The 19,104-nt window shown below is 40.3% G+C and overlaps 1 protein-coding gene across 2 annotated transcripts; it reads left to right on the forward strand.

Annotated features, from left to right (window-relative positions):
• The first annotated feature begins 4,605 nt into the window (after positions 1-4,605).
• Positions 4,606-18,386, forward strand: MTRES1 (mitochondrial transcription rescue factor 1). Of its 2 annotated transcripts, XM_044674300.1 has the most exons (6): positions 4,606-4,706; positions 6,056-6,136; positions 7,852-7,903; positions 10,653-11,116; positions 12,703-12,775; positions 17,796-18,386. In XM_044674300.1, exons 4-6 carry the CDS (start codon positions 10,656-10,658, stop codon positions 17,973-17,975), a joined length of 714 nt encoding a protein of 237 aa, XP_044530235.1. In that variant the 5' UTR covers positions 4,606-4,706; positions 6,056-6,136; positions 7,852-7,903; positions 10,653-10,655; the 3' UTR covers positions 17,976-18,386. The 2 variants fall into 2 exon arrangements, with proteins under 2 accessions (XP_044530235.1, XP_044530236.1); XM_044674301.1 differs by lacking the exons at positions 6,056-6,136; positions 7,852-7,903 and having other exon boundaries at positions 4,627-4,706.
• The last annotated feature ends 718 nt before the right edge of the window (positions 18,387-19,104 follow it).

Here is a 19,104-nt window from a genome sequence, read left to right on the forward strand (position 1 = left end):
CAAAACATACTTACATATTGGTCGTTGTTGTTAGACAATACTCATATAAAGCCAAAACAAAATAAAAACATAAATAAACTTATATGCAAATAGTATACTTTGATCTGCTTTCCAAATCTAACAGTTCTTTCTCTGGAGATGGAGAGCATTCTTTGTCCTAAGTCCTTCTGAACTGTCCTGGATCATTATGTTGCTGAGAGTAGTTCAGACTTTCATAGTTGATCATCATATAATATTGTTGTTATTGGGTTATTGTGTATCCCAGTTCTGCTTTTTTCGCTTTGCATCAGTTCATGTAGGTCTTTCCAGCTTTTTCTGAAATCATCCTGCCAAGATGCCCAATTTTAAAGCAGCATCCCTACAGTATCCCTGTAGCCTTGTTGTATAACCTTGCTGTTTTAGGGTCAAGCACCTCCTGCTGGCCTCACTTTGTCCAAAGATCAAACCTGAGCTAACAGGATGCTGGCATCGTGCCTGACTCTACTAGGCAGCTGTTTTGCAATATATTGTCTCAAACAGTTGCCTGATACACTTAGAAGTTAAATGACTTGCCCAAGGACATGCAACTGGTATATGTCAACTCTAAGATGTGGAGGCAGAATTTCTTGACTTATAGGCCAGTTCTCTATTCCCTAAATGTATTATCCTATTATAATATTATTCCTGCTTTTAGCTCCTTCATAGAAAAGGTAAAGAGCATACATTATACACATCAGCTACAATCTGTATGTGTAACCACTGACAAGAGGCACATTTTTTTAAACTACACATGATGCAATGGATAAACACTTTGGCAGTCTAAACTAGAGCGACATGATATATATCTTTTGCATTATCTTCCAGCTTTAAATACAGTATAGAGTTACTGATACAAATTTTATAAGTTGCTGTTACTGGATACAGGAAGGAAAGCATGAGGGTGATACAAATCCTCAAGGTAGAAGAGCAGATATAAAAAGAACCAAATAACCTGTCTCCAAATATAGGGGAATGATACTGTTTCCTGAGCTTAATCTAGCATATTTCCATAGGACCACAAACATGGAAATTAATGAAACATTATCAGATGAGCCAGATGGTTTCCTTGAATTTCTTTCTTCGATTCCTGGTTAAATCTTATTGAACCTTGGCTAAAAAGGCTGTTGTTGGTTATTGTTTGGTCACGTCCAACTCTTTGTGACTCCATGGACCATAGTTACCGATGGGGTTTTGGGGGGCAAAGATAATGGAGTGGTTTTCCATTTCCTTCTCCAGTAGATCCTTTTGTCAGGCCATCAGAAGTTAAATGACTTGTCCAAGGTCACACAAACTAGAACATGTCTGAAGCTGGATTTGAACTCGTCTTCCTGTCTTCAGGCCTGGCGCTCTTAACCATGGAGCTACAGTTGCCTCTCTTAAAAATGCTAGATTTCAACAGCTTAGTCCAAAGTCACAAAGTGCTAGACTTTGGTCATCAGATCCTACATGATAGCAAACCTGATGAGAGTGGCTGGATCCATCTTCTTTTTCTTCCCGCACAATGCCTATACTACAGAATGCTTTTTTCTTTTTTAAATCCTTACCTTCTGGTTTAGAATCCTAAGAGCAATAAGGGCTAGGCATCTGGGGCTAAGAGGCTTGCCCAGGGTCACACAGCTAGAAAGTATCTATGGCCAGATTTAAACCCAAGTTTTTCAGGCCCCAGACCTGGTGTTTTATCCACTATGCTACCCAGCTGCACCTCAGAGGAGTGCTTTTGCTGACCAGAAAAAGGGTCTCTTATCCTTTAAAAACAACAACAACAATAATCAGCAATAACTATCCCTGGGTGAGATCTCATTAGCTATAATGCCTTACATTCTTTATGGTACTTTCACGAAAAGAATTACATTAGATAAAAGAATCAAAGAATTTTAGAGATGAAAGAGATACACTGACCATGTAGTATAACCCATACACAAAAGGAATCCCTATTATAAGAATTATGGGGAAATGGATATGCTCTGCCATAATCAAAAATGGTTCAGACTGTGCCTAAAGATCTCTAGGTAGGGGAAATCATCATCTATCAGACAGTTCATTCCAATTTTTGAACACTTTTGTTTTTTAGGAAGTTTTTCCTGAAATCAAGCCCAAATTTTCCTCTTTGCAACTTCCACTGATTGTTTCTAGTTTTGTTTTCTGTGGCTTTTCAATCAATTAACATTTATTAAGCACCTACTCTCTGCTAAGCATTGGAGCAAAATAAGTCTAATCCATCTTTCACATATCCCTTAAAATACTTAGAAGATAGCTGATAATGGTCTTTGGATTGTGTGGTTTTTGTTTTTGTTTTTATTTGAAGGGGATGTCATAAAAACTCTGCAAAGTGCCATGGTACCACTCCAGAAAAGAGAAAGAAATTCCTAACTTTCATGTATTGTTTCTCTTTACCCAAGCTCTCCAGCCTAATTCTCTTGGGAGATCATCCTGGCAGACTGAAGATACTGATTATTCAGCGGATTCTGCCCTCTGATGTTTCTTATTCCACTGCAGGACCAGACAGACCCTGGAGAATTTCCAGGGACCCAGGAATTGACAAAACAATAGCAACCACAGAAGTAAGAGGTGATGGGAGTAGATTTGGAGGAGGGGTAGGAAGGAGACCTTCAAGGGTCAAGCAGAAAAGGGAAAGAAAGGGGGCTGAAGTGTCAGTTACCTGACTAACAGAAGGGAGGGAAAGAAAAGACATGGGAAAGGGTGAGGAGGGAGGAAAGTAGAATAGGTAGCAGAGGGAAGGAAGGCAGGGAAGGAAAAGAGGTAGGAGGGTAAGAGAAAGGTTGAGGGAAGTGAGAGAAAGCAGGACAGAACAAGGAGTAACAGAGTGAGGAAGGTAAGGAAGGAAGAAGAGAAAAAGCCAGGAAGATGGGAGAGGAAAAGGAGGTAAGAGGAGGCAAGGAGAGAAGGAGGAGGAAGGAGACAGGAAAAGAAAAGTGGGAGAGAGGAAGAAGGGAGAAGAAAGGATAGGAAATAAAAAGTGAAGAGAGTAGAAAAGGAAATCCCAACTAAAATAACAACTTCTCTGGCAATGAATTGGAAAACTAAAGAGATGTCCCTCAATTGGGGAATGGCTGAACAAAATGTGATATATGATAGTAATGGAATACTATTGTGCTATAAGGAATGATAAACAGGATGATTTAAAAAAGAATTGGAAATACCCATATGAACTGATGCAGACTGAAATGAGCAAAACCAGGAGAACTTTATTCACAGTAACTGAAATATTGTGTAACAATAAAATGTGATAGACTTTGCTACTAACAGAAATACAATGATTCAGGATAATTCTTTTTTTTTTTTTAAACTCTGTATTGGTCCCAAGGCAGAAGAGTGGTAAGGGGTAGGCAAAGAGGGTTAAGTGACTTGCCCAGGGTCACACAGCTAGGAAGTGTCTGAGGCCAGGTTTGAACCTCTAGGGCTGACTCTCAATCCACTGTGTTACCCAGATGCCCCCTGATCCAGGACAATTCTGAGGGACTTATGAAAAACGGTGCTATCGACCTCCAAAGAAAGAACTGTTGAAGTATACATGCAGATGAAAACATGATTTATCACTTGTTTATTTGACTATGTGATTTGGTGTTTTGGTTTTATAAGATTATTTACTTACAAAAATAAATAATATGGAAATGTTTTATGTGATAATACATTATTACCTAGGTTGAATTGCTTGTCAGTTCTGGGAGAGGGGAGGGAAGAAGGGAAAGAAACAACATGAATCATATAATTTTGGAAAACTTATGTGGAAATTTGTTCTTAAAATAAAATAAAGATAAAACATTAAAAATAAACAAAATACCACTTTCTCTAGGAAGCCTTCCCTAATTCTTCTTAATAAGAAGACTTTTTCCTCTTATTAATTATTCTCTATTTATCCTATCTATAACTTGCAGATTGTCTTATTTAATTTCAAGCTTCTTGAGGGCAAGGACTGTCTGCTTTTTGTATTCCCAGAGCTTAGCATAGTGCCTGCCACATCGTAGGCACTTAATCAATGTTGTTTGATTGACTGAAGAGAGAAAAAGGGTGAATAGAGAAAGGGTCAAGAAGGATGGAGAAAAAAAGAATGTGGAGGGGAAAGAACAGAGGGAAAGAGAAGGGGGGAGTAAAGGGGAAGAAGAGAGAAAAAAGGAAAAGGGAAGGAGTGAGAACAAATGTGAGAAAGTGAAAAGGGAGGAATTCGAGTGAGGAGACAGAGGGAGGGAATGGAGGAGAGGGGGGGAAGAAAGGGAGAAAGAAAGAAGAAAGGAGGAAGTGGAAAGGAGGAATTGAGAGGGAAGGAAGGAGGGGGAAAGAGGGAGATAGAGGGAAGGAAAGAGGAAGGAGGGAGAGAAAAAGTGTAGAAGAAAGAAAGATGTGGGAGAAGGGAAGAAATAAGGAGAGGACAGGAAATTAGAAGAAGGAAAGAACCAGAAAGAAAGGCCAAGGAGGTGGTGGGGGCGGGGCCGTGTACGGGCAGGGCAGAATCGGGGATGGTCCCTGTGGAGGGCGGGGCCTGGCCTGGTCCTCCGAGCTCAAGCGTCCAGCAGGGGTCCCTGCTACGCTGTCCCCGCTCTGAGATATCCCTGGGCCGCTCGCTTTCAGCTCTTCTCACTGCTCTGCGCCGGCGCCTGGTGGAAGGGGAAGGGGCCGTCGGGCCAGGCAGGGGCTGCAATTGAGGGTTCCCCGCCCCCGCACGCACCGAGGTAACCCGCCCCGTCAGACTCCCCTTCCCGAACTGGCTGGGGCCGGGCATAGCCTTAGTGGTCTGCCCTACCAATCCCCGTGAACCCGCCGAGAAGCCCCGGCGTGTGCGTGGGGGGCTTTGCACGTGTGCGTGGGGGGGTGGGCCTTGGAAGGTGCGGGGGGAGCGTAGAGAGGTACCCCCACACACACACAGGGAGGAGGGAGGTCCTAGCTTTCCTGCTTTGCAAACGCAGGCATCAGATTTCCCTTTGCTTTTGACCTTGGGGAAGAGGCCGGGATCGGGCTCTACTGGGGCCCAGGGGGGTAGAAGGGCCTCAGGGGGAGCCCCGGGACGGTCGGGGGTGGGGGAGGGGAAGGAAGACGAGCCTGGGTCGGAGCGCTGACGATTGAGCGCTGGGCCCGGAGTTTGAAGACCCGGTTTCGGGCCTCCGACACTTTGTGGCTCTGGGCAAATCAGTTTTCGCCCAGGCTCAGTTTCCTCCGGGGTGGTTATGAAGATCAAAGGATTTGATATTTGTTAGAGCAATAGTGGTGTGAATTGGGTAAATCAATTTAATTCTGGCCTCAGTTTCCTCCTCTGTAAAAGGTGGAATAGTAATATCACCTATCTCCAGCAGTGGTAGTGAGGATCTTAAGCATTTTGAAAAATCTTGCAAATGCTCTAAGTGCATTTGCACTAAGGGCTTGGAGAAAGGAAGATCTCAGTTCAAAAGTAAGCTTCTGATGCTGCTGGGGAAGTCACTTAACCTCTGCCTCAGTTTGCCCACCTGCACAATGGTGATAATGATAGCATCTACCTTCTATGGTTTTTGTGAGAATTATATGAGAAGTTGTGTAAATCATTTTGTAAACCTTAACTACTCTATAAATGTTAGAACTATTCTTTTCTGAAGAGCCCAATTCTCTTTTATAACTCCCAGGGTTTCTCCACACAAGTGAGTGTGGGACTGAGGGTGAGTAGAAGTTTCCCTAGACTTAGAGCAGGGAGCGCTTAACTTGAGATACCTATGGATATATTTCATTGAGTCTGAAATTGGATGGGAAAAAATTATATCTATTTTCACTAACCTCTAACTGAAATTTAGAATTTTCATCCATTTATAAACGTAGGCAACAACCCACAGTAGTAATATTAGCAGTACCTGTGACATTGTCACCAATAGAAATCAGATATTTTCACGTTATAATTGCAGCTATCTCAAAATATTGTTTACATTTGTCACTACTTCAAAACTACTATAGTTATTAGACCTGCTGTTTGATCCCCTATGATTGTAGCCTTCCTGCCTAAAGACTGTATTTCAAAACAATTTGTTTCCTTTGTAATATAATGTATTTTATACATTAGGAAACATTACACCAAGGACGGGCTTCACCAGACTGCCAAAGGATCCATGACACAAAACAAGTTTAAGAACTGACAGAGGAGGTCAGTAGGTGTTTATTAGGTAACTATTGTTAGCCTCCTTCCTCTCTTCTCTAATTTCCCTCCTCCATCACCCCCCAGTGTAGCAATAGAAGAACTTTGTTGGGTTTACTCTTAAGAAGTTTAGAATATGTGAACTGGTTAGATGAGAAACAGTAGAATTGAGTGGTTTATGGTGTGGTACCAACGACAAGAGCTCTGGGACAGATTCCCCTGGGATACAATGGAATGCTTCAATTTGGAAGTTCATTGTCTCTGAAGTCAAATAAACCCATCTATGACATTTATCTGTGTGACCTCCGGCAAATAATTGATCTTACGTGGACTTTTTTTTTTTTTTTAATCTGTAAAAATAAAGAGATCAGACCAAGTGGCTTCTGAAATCTCTTCCAGCACTAGTCTTATGATCTTGTGATATCTGGGCTAGTCATTTGGGAAAGCCTGGATAGGATTCAGGAAGTGCTGGGTAGGATTTGGGCTGGCAAAAAGATAAGATTTGACGTGGGATTAAGTAAATGATATAAAGGCTAAAGCTTCTGAGCTTCTGTTGAAGGTGTGACAATTCTACTTTCTCAGTAACCATCTTGCTTTCTTGAGGCTTTTATCCTTATCATCTCCACTCCTTTAAGCCTAGAATTATCTGCTCTCTAGTAGGTGGAAGCCCTAAGGGACTTAGTAACTTACTCAGAATCACCCATTGATTTGTAAAGATTTGATTTGAACTCTATATGCTATCCTTTGATCTCAAATCTTTACAACAGCTATCTCAGTTGGCATTGGGCACAGGTTCACAGGAGTTTGAGCTAGGAGGGGCTTTAGAGATCTTCTAATCTAGACCAACTCCCTGGTTTTTCAGATGAAACTGAGTTTGAGAGGGGAAATCCAAGATCACACATTTCTATCCCCAAGATTTTACATAGAAATCACTTCATTTTCTTTGTTGGCTTAATTGAATTGACCTCCCTATGTAATAGATCCAGCCTCAATCTCCAACCTGAGCACCAACACTGAATCTGATTGTAGGAAAGTGGTGTTGTACAATGGAATTTGGGGTCAGGGGTCCTGGGTTTTAAATATGGCTCAGCCACAACTACTTGAGTGACCACGGGTAAGTCATTTGACTGTTCTGGGTCTCTCAGTTTAACCTTCTGTAAAATGAAGGGTTTGGACTAATTGATCTTTAAGTTCTCTCCCAGCATTAAAGCTCTGATCCTACCTTCCATACTCACGGGCTTTAGGGGCTTTTCATATGATTACCAGAAAGCAAAAACTAATTTGCTGAAGTTTATTAGCAAAAGTGGCAAAATCCCAGATCCTTAATCCTCCCCCATGAGATAGGTATCCCACAAATGCACCTAGTTGATGCCTAGCAATATGTAATTTTTTCACTGATATAGTCATGTTCAGGGCCTTGGCTCTACTTAATGGCTGTGAGACCCTGAGCAAGTCACTTAACTTCTGTCTGCCTCATTTTGTTTATCTATAAAATAGGGATGATAATAATACTGTCTACCACCCAGAGCTGTTGTAAAGATTAAGTGTGATCATATTTGTAAAGTAGTTTGTAAATCTTAAAGTGCTATGTAAATGCTAGCTATTATTAAATTTATTATTACTGATAGCAGTAGAAAGGACTTGAACTTGAAAATTATTACAATAGAAGACTATCAAAGGAAAGATTCCTCAGAGCCCATCTAATCCAACCCCTTCATTTACAGATGAGGAAACTGAGGCCCAGGGAGGTTAAGCTACCTGCCTTGGGTCATAGAGGTGAGTACCAGAGATAGTATTTGGCTCCAGAGTCACTGCCCTTTCCTTATACCACATTGTCTTCCTCATCCAAGGTAAGTAGTATTTCCTGTCCCTGGAGTTGCAGATAGTTCTTCCATTAAATTAGAAAATATTTCAGTGTGTTAAAGAAATATTGTTAATAAGTTAAAGAAATGTACAAGTATTCCTTTAATATCACTGGGGTTAGAAGGGCCTGCTGCCATCAGGATCTGAAAAATTTCATTAAAAATTTTTGTACCAGAAAAGTCTGGCTTTTTAATTTTATTTTATGAGACGTTTATAGTACTTTATTGTAAAAATTTGAGTTAAGTATTTGGTCATAGGCTATATCAATGTTAACATTTCTAGCCCTTGTGTGTTATCTGCTGGCATTTTTGTTTTCATAAACTTTAACTTTTTATTTATTTTAACTTTAAAAAAGAAACTATATGGTATTAAAAGTTTAAAGTATGTTTATATTATGCATGTAGTATCATCTGCTGACCCTCTGTGGTTTCTGCAAAATTCCCAAAAAATTCCTATTTAGTTTCTCATGCAGATACATAATACATTGAAACCACCCTGGGAAAAGTCACAAAGTGGAAGGGATACCTGTATATTCTTTTACAATAAAGGAACCTTTATTGTAAAGTCTTGGTTCCTTGGTGATTTGGAGAGGAGGTAGAAGTGGATTTTGGAGGTTCTAAAAAGTATGGTGTAATGAATGGAGAGCTAGCCTCTGGGTTGGGAAGCCTTGCATTCAAGTCTTACCTCTAACATATCAGTTATGTGACTGGTCATGCCATCCAATCTCTGAGTTTCCCCAACCACTCTTTAAGACTGTAAGTGGTAAAGAAATGCCCAGTTTGTTTTGGTAAATGAAATTTGAAGGGTTTCCTGTACTGATGAAATCACAGGGCTCAGACTAAAAACAAAACTTAAAGTGATAAATAAAGAGGTCCTGCCTTTCCCAGGTTCTTATTGTTTTAGTTACCTTATAAATCTTAAGTTAAGTATTATATGAATTTAAAGTAATCCTATTGTTATTATTACATGTAGATTCAGTGGAAGCAGCTAGATGGCAATAGTGGAGACCACTGGATAGGAAGGTCTGAGTTCCAGTTCTAACTCAGATACTAATGTACTGTGTGCTGCTTTTCTCTCAACTTAAATTTCCCCAATTTTAAAAATAGGAATAATGGTAGCACTTAATGAGGAACAAATGAAATCACATAAAAAGGGTTTTGCAAACCTTAAAGCCCTATATAAGGCCAGCTGTTACTATTCTTCACTGTTTTTTATCCAGATCTTCTCTGTCTCCACTACCCTCTCTGGTAACCAACCTCCTCAGAACTGAGCATTCCTTCTGTTAAGACCCATCTTCTGCCAAATGGGATAGAATGGGATGAAAAGTATTTCCTGGCAGTATTTCTTCTCTGAATGAATGATTGAGAATCTGTAGACAAGTGGGTGGACTTTCACAGCCTGCTAAATTGTTGATTTCAGAGGAAGTGTGTTCTTAGGAATATTTCAAATTAGAGCTATTGTGAAAAAGCAGCCCCTCATTTGAACCTGCTTTATTTCCTTCTGGAAATGCAGACATAGCCTGGGGACCCTGAAGGACAGCAGGTTGTGGGTTTAGTGTTCTTCTAGCTAACCAGCAAAATACAAGGCCCAAAATGACTGCAAAAGGGACAGCTGGTAACATGTTACCAGGTCTACTGACTCATACTTTTGTGGGAGACTTGTGGATGCTGGTTGTTGGTCTCCTTTTTGCCGAATGGTGAGATGAAAGTGGGGAAAAGATAATAAACTGAGAGTCATTGTTAAAGGATATTAATTGTAAAGTATCACCTTAGCAAAACAACACTTTTTCAGACTCAAGAAGAACCCAGTTATCAATCATTGTTTGGTATTTGTTTATGGAATCAGTCTTCAAAACCAGTTTTGCACACATTGGGAAGCCTCTCTTTATATTCTCTAAGAAGTGGTTTCTACTAACTGGCAGAACAAATTGATTGTTCTTTGGCAGACTTTGGTGGTATTTGGACATGTTTATATCATTGGCATTGCCCTTCCTCAGTCCCTTGTCTTTTTGTTTCCTGGCTTGCCCATTTTTCTACTATGGGTTGGAGAGGGACCTTGCCTCTGATTACCTATTCACAGCCAGAAGTCCCTTCTGTTCATTCTTATCATCCACTTTCTATCACATGGGACAAGAAAAGGAAAAGGCTAAGGGAATAGGAGAAAGTGAGATTCAAATCTCTCAATTTGGCTAATTAACAGTTTGGATTAAGGTTAGGAAAGAGGTTGAAATGAGGGAAGGTTGAGAATTTTCTTTGGATTTCATAAATCCTTCTTGTCACATCTCTCATCAGCATAATTAAGAACATTGGTTATGGAACAATTTTCTTAAATGTCTTCTTGAAATAATTTTCCAACTTTTAAAAAAAAAGAATTACTAGGAAATTATTGCCAATAATTGTGTCCATTAGCAAGCTTGCCCACTGATCCCAAAGCTGATTCTCTTCTAAAAGTAGAACCAAGGCTATTTTTGTATAAATGGTTTAATTACTTTGAGTGTGGTGCATGCCCACTCACTTGAATCATATCCTCTAGCTGTAGGAAAGAATTAAATGCAACCCAAGAAAAGGAGATGGCAGATCTATACTATGAATTTTTTATGTTGTGCAACTTCAGTAATGCCACATTTGGAAAATGCATCTGATTTAATGTCTGTCTCTTTCAGGTGATGTATGCTATGACTAGTCTCAGATTGCCCATCTGTGCTTTAAGAAAGCCAAGTTCCTGGATTGGACTCTGGGGGACATCTTTTGCACATAAACCCTGTACCTCTTGGAGTCAGTACATAAACTCTTCTAGTTATCAGTTAAACATATCAAACTATAGAACACTTTTCTTCCACAGTATTTCCTCTCTGAAACTCCCAGAGCTTTTAATATCTCCAGAATGCATTTCACTGTTTTCCATAAGACTCAAAAGCAGCACAAGGTCTAAAAAGACCGGCAAAAAGGCTTTGCAGAAAGCAGATGATGACGATGACTCTGATGAAGATCAAGAAGAGATGAGTGAGCAAGAAGATGAATATGAAGATGACCCCAATGTGGTAAAAGACTATAAGGATTTGGAGAAAGTCGTCCCCTCTTTTCGGTATGATGTTGTCTTGAAAACAGGCCTGGATATTGCAAGAAAGTAAGTGTAAAAATATATATAATGGTATTAACTATAAGCTACTCTTTTTTTTTTAATATTAATTGATATCATCTAACTTTACAAATATTCATGTGCCCACCTTAGGTAATTAAAAGCAGAGTAATAGAATCACAATTTCAGAGCTAAAAAGACCCTAAGAGATAATCTTATCCAATATCCTCATTTTACAAGTGGAGAAATTCCAAAGATATTAGTGATGTGATTCCCCATAGTCAGTTTTTGGAAGAGCTGAGAACAGAATTTGGGTCTCCTGCCTCGCAGACCAAAACTCTTTCCACTTTGCCATATTGTTTATGCCAAGAATGGGGCTAGGGTAATGATTTTTGGCTTTTGACTACTTTTGGATCCGTGGGGGAGTGTGGGGCATAGGATAGCTATGCTCACACAAGTTGGCTATTTTGGGGGAGTTATTAATGTTTTTCTGTATCTCTTTCTTGGCCAGATGTAAAAGATAGAAGATTCTCTTGTACTTTTAACTTTTAAGAGCTTAACTCTTCACAGTTGAATTTATTAAGCATCACTATTCTCTGTCACTATTCCCTTGTTTATTCAAGTGTGCAATTTGCTAGACATCCTGTGTGTATACAGAGGATTGTTTAGTATTTCAGTGTCCTGATTCTTCATTTATTCCTGTCTGGGCACAGAAAGTATTAGAACCTCAGGCAATCAATGCCAATGGCATTGCCGAAGATTCCCATTACCAACCAGTGGCCTGCTTCTCTTCTGGACAGTCAAATTGGTTTCTATGTTCGTCATTCAAAAATCCAGTAGACCTGCTAAGGTGGCTTCTTGCTCTACCAAAGAAATATCTTCTGCCTAGGTTACATAAGCCAAGGCACAGAGAACAGGAAAAATAACAACAGAAGGAAAAACAAACCCTTGCTTACTGTTTGACAAATAGTCTTTAAAAAATAAAAAAAAAAATTAAAAAGCCAAGGTGAAAAAGAGTTGATTTTTTTGGTGTCTTCTTTTAATCCAGTTGTTGACATAAATTTTAGTAGGATGAGAGAAACATGGGAAATGCACATTTAGCAGCTGCTTAATTGCAGTACAGCTGTGGGGTTTGTAGATGGCACTCACTGTACATACTGCTTCTGATTTCCTCTTAGAGCACAAAAATGTGATGATAAGGAATACAGTAACTTTTTAGGGGGATCCCACTAATTTAGGCTGCTCTGAGGCAATAGCATTGATAATTAAGGGCATATTAGCTTTACAGACAAGTTCCTTGGAGGCTCCAACTCTAGACAGTAACTTCAGTACACATCCGTGTTAGGCTCTTTAAGAATTCTAGTTGGCCACACAAGGGCAGTATGACATCTGTTCATTCTTTCACTGATTCTAAAATGGCCTTTAGTGCCATTGTTTTAGAAACCCATGGAATTAACCCTTGGTGCCCATTACTTTCAATATGAACCATGAGTTTAGACCCAAAGTCATTTGTTCACTTTTGTAATGTGCCTGTCAAGTTGCTAATAGAATGTATATTCTCCAACAGGTCTGCTGACCATTGTAAATTTAATACTGCCCCTTCAGTATTATTTCTTCTCCCTTTTTTCCTAAAGCAAAGTAGAAGATGCATTCTACAAAGGTGAACTCAGATTGAATGGAGAAAAATTATGGAAGAAAAGCAGAACGGTGAGTTATTTATACTTAAATTGATATTAAAATATATTTATATTATATCCTGAGCTGATGCTATCCTTTCCCTTATCCCAGATCAATCCCTTCACCTGGTGGAAACATGAGGGTTTAGAACATCATATTTTAGCACTTCCAAGCCAGAACCAATGGCACTTAGCAAGCTTTGGCGGGAATGAGAGACAAAGATCATACTAAACAGTTATAGCCTTCAACAGTCACAGCTGTCCTTTTGATGGTTCATCCCTTTTTTTACACTGTTGGAAGTCAAAAGCAGAAACCAGGGAGATCCACTAGCTGAACCTCTGATCTGTTGATTGAACCCTTGAATTTTCTTTGCTTTTTCCTCAGAAACACACCCCAAATAGTGGTTGAGATGGATTTCTTTGCTTTCATATGAAAGAACCAGTGTGGGCAGCTTGGTAGCACAGTAGATAGAGTATAAGACCTGGAATTAGGAGGGCCTGGGTTCAGTCCTGGCCTCAGATACTTCCTACCTGTGTAATCCTGGACAAGTCACTTAATTAACCCCAGTTGCCTAGCCCTTGATTCTTTTCTATTTTAGAATTGATACAAAGATGGAAGGTAAGGTTTAAAGAAAAGAAAGAGTTCTGTTCTGTTCTTAGTCAACTAAAACAGGTTTCTCCTACTATCCCGGTGTTAGGTGTTATAGGAAATACAAAACAAGTCAAATGCAAGGCCTTTGCTCTCAATTAACTTGTAATTGCCAGAACCTCATAAAGCATCACCAAAGTTGAATGTGGCCAGAGATAGCACTGATAAGCAGTATGCTAGGAATTTGGAGAATTCAGAGAAAAAAGAGATCCCTGTAGGCTGAAGTACTAAAAGAATGGTTCAGGCGGAAGTGAGACTTGAGAAGGGCCTGGAAGGAGTAGGAGGTATGGTTTAGACCAGTGGTTCCCAAACTTTTTTGGCCTACCACCCCCTTTCCAAAAAAAGAATTACTTAGCCCCCTGGAAGTTAATTTTTTTTTAAATTTTAATAGCAATTAATAGGAAAGATAAATGCACCTGTGGTCATCACTGCCCTCTGCATCACTGAAGCACCCACCAGGGGGCGGTAGCGCCCACTTTGGGAATCACTGGTTTAGATCAAGGATTCTTAACCTGGTATTTGAAAAATCATTGTTCTTTTAGTTTTAGATAATTGCATTCTAATTGATTTCCTTTGTATTCTATGTATTTTATTTTACATTTGAAAACTTTTTTGTAAGAAGGGCTCTGTCAGCCTCACAAGATTGATTGCCAAAGGAATTCAACACAGAAATGGTTACGGAACTCAGGTTCAGACAGAATAGAAAGAAAATGGAAAGGAGCATGGAGTAGGTAAAGGACAGTAAGGAGAAATTGGACTTTTTTAGTAATATTGGATTAAAAACTAAATAATTAAATGCATTAAATGGATATTTTAGAATCGTGTGTTTTTCCCCCTACGGTGTGAAATGTGTATAACTAATACTTTCAGTGCTCCTAAGGAACTACTTTGCCTAAGCTGAGAGCATGTGAATTTTAGAGGTCCCTGTTACTACTGTACAAGCTTCCTTTGAAAGACAGAATCATTTTTTCAGGTAAGAATTTAGTAGGAATCCCAATAATTCTGAGAAAGACAGCTGAGGAGTACTTTCTCTTTTCCATAATAATAATGCTTAATGTTTTGGAATGATTCTGACCCAGCTGGCTTGTGACAGCAGTGCCTCAGTAATTCCGGGGCATTCCATGGGGCTGTCTCTTGTTTGGGGGTGTTCTCACAACAGCTTTCCCAGCTAATCTCATTTTTCCCTTCTTCATTTCATAGCCTCTGCCCTCAGCCAAATGATCTTTTTCTCTTTGACATTTATGGTTTGGGCAATAGGGAACCTCTTGTCAGTCAGTCACTGTAGATATGAATTGCAAAAATTGGAGCAAATTGGCCATTTGTCCAGACCGGGCTGAGCATTTCTTATCTTGGCTTTTTTTTTTTTCCCCTTAAACTTAGTCCAGCAACTTCCCTGGTTGTAGTAACTGTTGTATTACTCTGTATATGATGTTCCCACAGTAAAAAATGATTACATCCCAGGCTGGCCATCTCTACTCCCGACACTCTCCCTTTTTTCTCCCTGCTGGCAGGTATTGTTAACTACTGCCTAATTGCTTCTTCGCCAGCCTGTCTTCAGTTTTATATTGTTTCACTGCTTTCCAGATTTCTCTTGGGGGTCAGTGGAGGATGGGGGCCCTATTCACATTCTGCTGCCTGAGTGGCTGGCCTGCCTTGTTACTAGGAAGTCTGGTAGTCATAGTAACAGGGTAACTAAGAGCAGATTTGAAATGTAGATGGTTGGAGCCGCTGATCCAAGCCAACTTGGCATCATCTAGGTATCGGGCCTGGTTTTCCTCCCTGGACCCCGCAGCACATGGCCAGCACAGGGAGCAGAGAATAGTCATTTGGAGCAGCTGGGGAGGCTGCCTCTGCCTAGGTACCATCCTGGCTAAGCCCTTATTCACCAGTGCAACCAGGCCCAGCACAGCACAGCCAGCAAAAACTTTTCTTTGTGCTGAAAATGAAGTGCTTTTCAAGGGTTGCTATATGGAGCCTGTAACTTTGTATGGAATATAGAATGACTTTGTATAGCAGTGTGCTGTCAAACTCCATCTGCCCCTATTTCTTCTAAGCTCCTTAAGTAAGCATTTATTACTAGGAGAACATACGAGATAGATGAGAAGAGCCTCATAGACATTGCCCTCCCTTCCCCTGAATGTAAGCGATGGTGTAAGGTAGTCCCAGCCTTAGACTAGAGGCCTTCACCCTTTTCTAATGTGTAAAATGAGGGTAATGATACTTGTGTACACCTCGGGGCGGGGTGGTCTAGATTGGGAGGGCACAGTGTCAGAGGAAAGCATTATTTAACCTTACAGAGTGCTACAGAAGTAGAATCGCTTCTTAGTCATTCCTCATGGGACAGAAGAGAGCTCATTGTCTATTTCCTTCATGTACTTATTCCCAGAAAGTTGGATATTGGGTAACTAACAAATTTCAAGACAACTGTGGCCAGGTTTTATAAATCCTTAAAACGGATCCAACGTATTTAATTTGGGCTCTCTGCTCTCGAAAGGGCCAGGCCTCTCAGGGAGGGGTAAGTCTCCTGGAGAACAGTTTTTGTTTCTTTTCAGGATGGGGTTGACCAAACTGATAGTTTTTCAAATCTGCATCTCATGGGTGTTGTGTATGCACTAGCTGCTAGGTCTGAATACAGTTGTGCCAACTTGTACTATTCCCCCAATTTTACATTTCAAACAAAAAGCCTTTGATGCCCCCATTGGAGATTGTATATTGGGCAAGATGGTCTATGGGTGAATTTCAAGGGGTCCTTTTTAGGCTGTCAGATATGAAAGTCGGATCAGTCAACTAGCATTTATTAAATAACCTACTATGTGTCACAAACTGTGCTAAGGGTTGGGGATAGAGAGAAAGGCAAAAACCAGTTCCTGCTCTCAAAAAATTCTCACATTCTAGTGAGGGAGTCAAAATGCAGACAGCTTTATGTAAAGAAGATTTTTACTTATTTTTATTTACACACCCATATTTCTACACATGTATGTATATGAGAGGAATTAGGGGTAGTTTCAGAGAAAGGGTAATAATTAAGGAAGATTGCAAAAGGCTTCTTGCAGAGGTCTACTCATTCTACAGATGAGGAAACTGAGGTCCAGACAAGTGATTTGTACAGTCATACAGCTAATATGGTTTTGAGGTAGAATTTAGACTCAGGTTTTTCTGTTTTAAATTTAAGGACATTAAGAGCTAATTCTAAGAGGCAGCTAGGTGGCTCATTGGATAGAAAATAGTCAGGAGGTCCTGGGTTCAAATCTAGTTTCAGATAGTTCCTAGCTGTGTGACTCTGGGCCATTCACATAATCCCAATTGCCTAGCCCTTACCACTCTTCTGCCTTTGAAGCAATACTTAATATTGTTTTTAAGACAGAAGGAAAGGGTTTTGTTTTGTTTTTTTTATAAAGAGCTAATTCTGCATTTATAAAAAAGGTAAAAATCAGACTCTTGAACCACATTTGTTATTTCTGACCCATAGAGAAGAATAAGTTAACTAGCCTTTTAAGTATCTGTGCATTTCAGTCATTTTATGTAGGAGGAAACTAAGGTCCAATGATTTAACCAAGATCACACACAGTAGAAGAACCAGAATTTGAACTCATATCCTTTCATTCTAAATCCAGAACTCTTTCCAGTACTGCATCTCCTGGGGCTTCCTTCTATACAGCCCAATATTTTGAGGTAAAACTCCTGACTCTTTTCTTGGTAGGACCATCTTGGGAAATATTATTTCCTTCCATTTCTCCAAGAAAATACTCAGTCTCTGATTGGGTGACTGTGGTTCCCTCAACTACGAGGCTTTAGCCTGTGCATCAAGATTATTTGATAGAAGCATTCGACCTAATTCAAAACCAACAAAAAATATTGAATCCTAATTTTCTTTTGCAATGCATGTGATCACAGTGGATCAGATACCTTGGCTTGCAAAGGGTTTCCCTATGTCCATACCTCGTGCAAACTTGTACTTGTGTCTTTAATTCCCAAGTGAGCCCTTTGGAACATGCCACCAGCATGAGTGGTGAGCTCCCCAAGGACGCACAAGAACTCAGCAAGCAACAGGTTATTTGAGCCTGAGCTTCCTTTCACAGTGAATCCTAAAATCATCCATTTAGAGCTGGAAGGGACCTCCGAGGTCCACCTAGTCCAGCCTCTGTTTTATAGCTGAGGAAAATGAAGCCTAGGAATGAGATTGGTGACAGGTGGAGGACATGGGGCAAGCAGCCTCAGAAGAGAAACCAGGCTTGGTGTGTGTAGCGAATCCCACCATGCATTCTGGGAAGGTGGTCACTGTGCTTGTGGTCAGTATGAGCTGAATTTCTAGCTGGTGAAAAACAATGCAAAATCAGCTGGACTGTTTTCTAAGCCAATCTCTATTTTCCAAAATGTCACTTTGGCCACTTTTAAATTTCAGGTAAAACTGGGCGATACGCTGGATCTTATCACTGGAGAGGATAAAGAATCAGAAACAGAGACGGCTATGCGAATTGTCCTGAGAAAAGTGTCAGAAGAGAAGACAGAATCTGAAAAATACCGAGTGGTATTACGCCGATGGAAACGAATCATATTGCCCAAGAAGGGCACGTCTAAGTAGCCATGTTCCTACAGTACCATGTGTGAATCCAGGAACTCAAGTGGTTTTCTTCTAGTGGGGAAGTAGGGGACAAAGGGGGCCTTTCTGAACAAAGGACATTTTTACCCAAATAAAATCTCATCAGTTCCGGAATCTGTTAGACCATTTTATGAAAATGGGGATAAGCACATCTCTGTTCATTCTTAGTGCTAGGCTTCAGCAAGTTTCTCTTGTTGACTTGGTTTGCGCTTGATTTGACTTTTTTTCCTGGGCGTGGGAATGAATAATTTAGTTTCCAGGTCATTTCACTCAGTGTAAGATGTGCAGTGAATGAATTAAGTCCAGAGAGCTTTTTTAATGATTTGCCTGTTTTCCCAATTTAACTACCTCATGACTACGTCGTAAAATAAAACTGGACTTGTTGTTTGTTAATGTTTTTATTTCAGTTTTATACCTGTCAACCTAACTGCCTCTCTGGCAAAGTCAAGAGCAGTCAAGTCTGCTCTCCATTCAGATATCTCAGGTAGAGGCAAAGTTCCGGCTTAGATCACCCACATTCGTGGTGGCCCGCCTTCTTTCAACCCTTTTATTCCCAGCCCTGGGGCAGCCGGGGCAAGCTGTGACCAGCCAGACAAGGTTTGAAGGTTAGGAGCCACCTGGCAGGTGACCGGCCAGCCCCGGAAGCAGAAAGGTAACGTCAGCAAGACTGTGCCCATGTTTCAGACCTCATTTATCCGCAGTTTTTGAGCCCTCTTGGGTTGAGAAGTCCAAGGAAAAGGACTTTCTGGTAGTGAAAAAGCCTTAGTAAGTCTAAATCAAAGCATATGGGGCTAAGGCCTGTGACCCTGATGTCTTTCACTAGCCCTGATTTATTTTAAAGCAGGTCAGAGAGAGGAATCATAGAAACTTGATTTTTATTAAAAGGTTAAGTGAACTCTCAGGGTCTCATCATAAATGTCCCCTTCAGTGTCACTAAGGAATTTTTTATTTTGTTTTATGGCTGGCTAATTTAGTTTTTACCAAGTCATCATGAATTATTTATGGAATACATGTAAGTTTGGATCCATTTTCAGATTTCCTCACCTCCCCCCAAACCTTCCCTTCCAAAATGAGAAAGCTTAAGAAAGAGAAAGCCTGGATTGTGGGAGGC

The sequence above is a fragment of the Gracilinanus agilis genome, chromosome 4 (assembly GCF_016433145.1).
Source record: "Gracilinanus agilis isolate LMUSP501 chromosome 4, AgileGrace, whole genome shotgun sequence".
Classification (NCBI taxonomy): Eukaryota; Metazoa; Chordata; class Mammalia; order Didelphimorphia; family Didelphidae; genus Gracilinanus; species Gracilinanus agilis.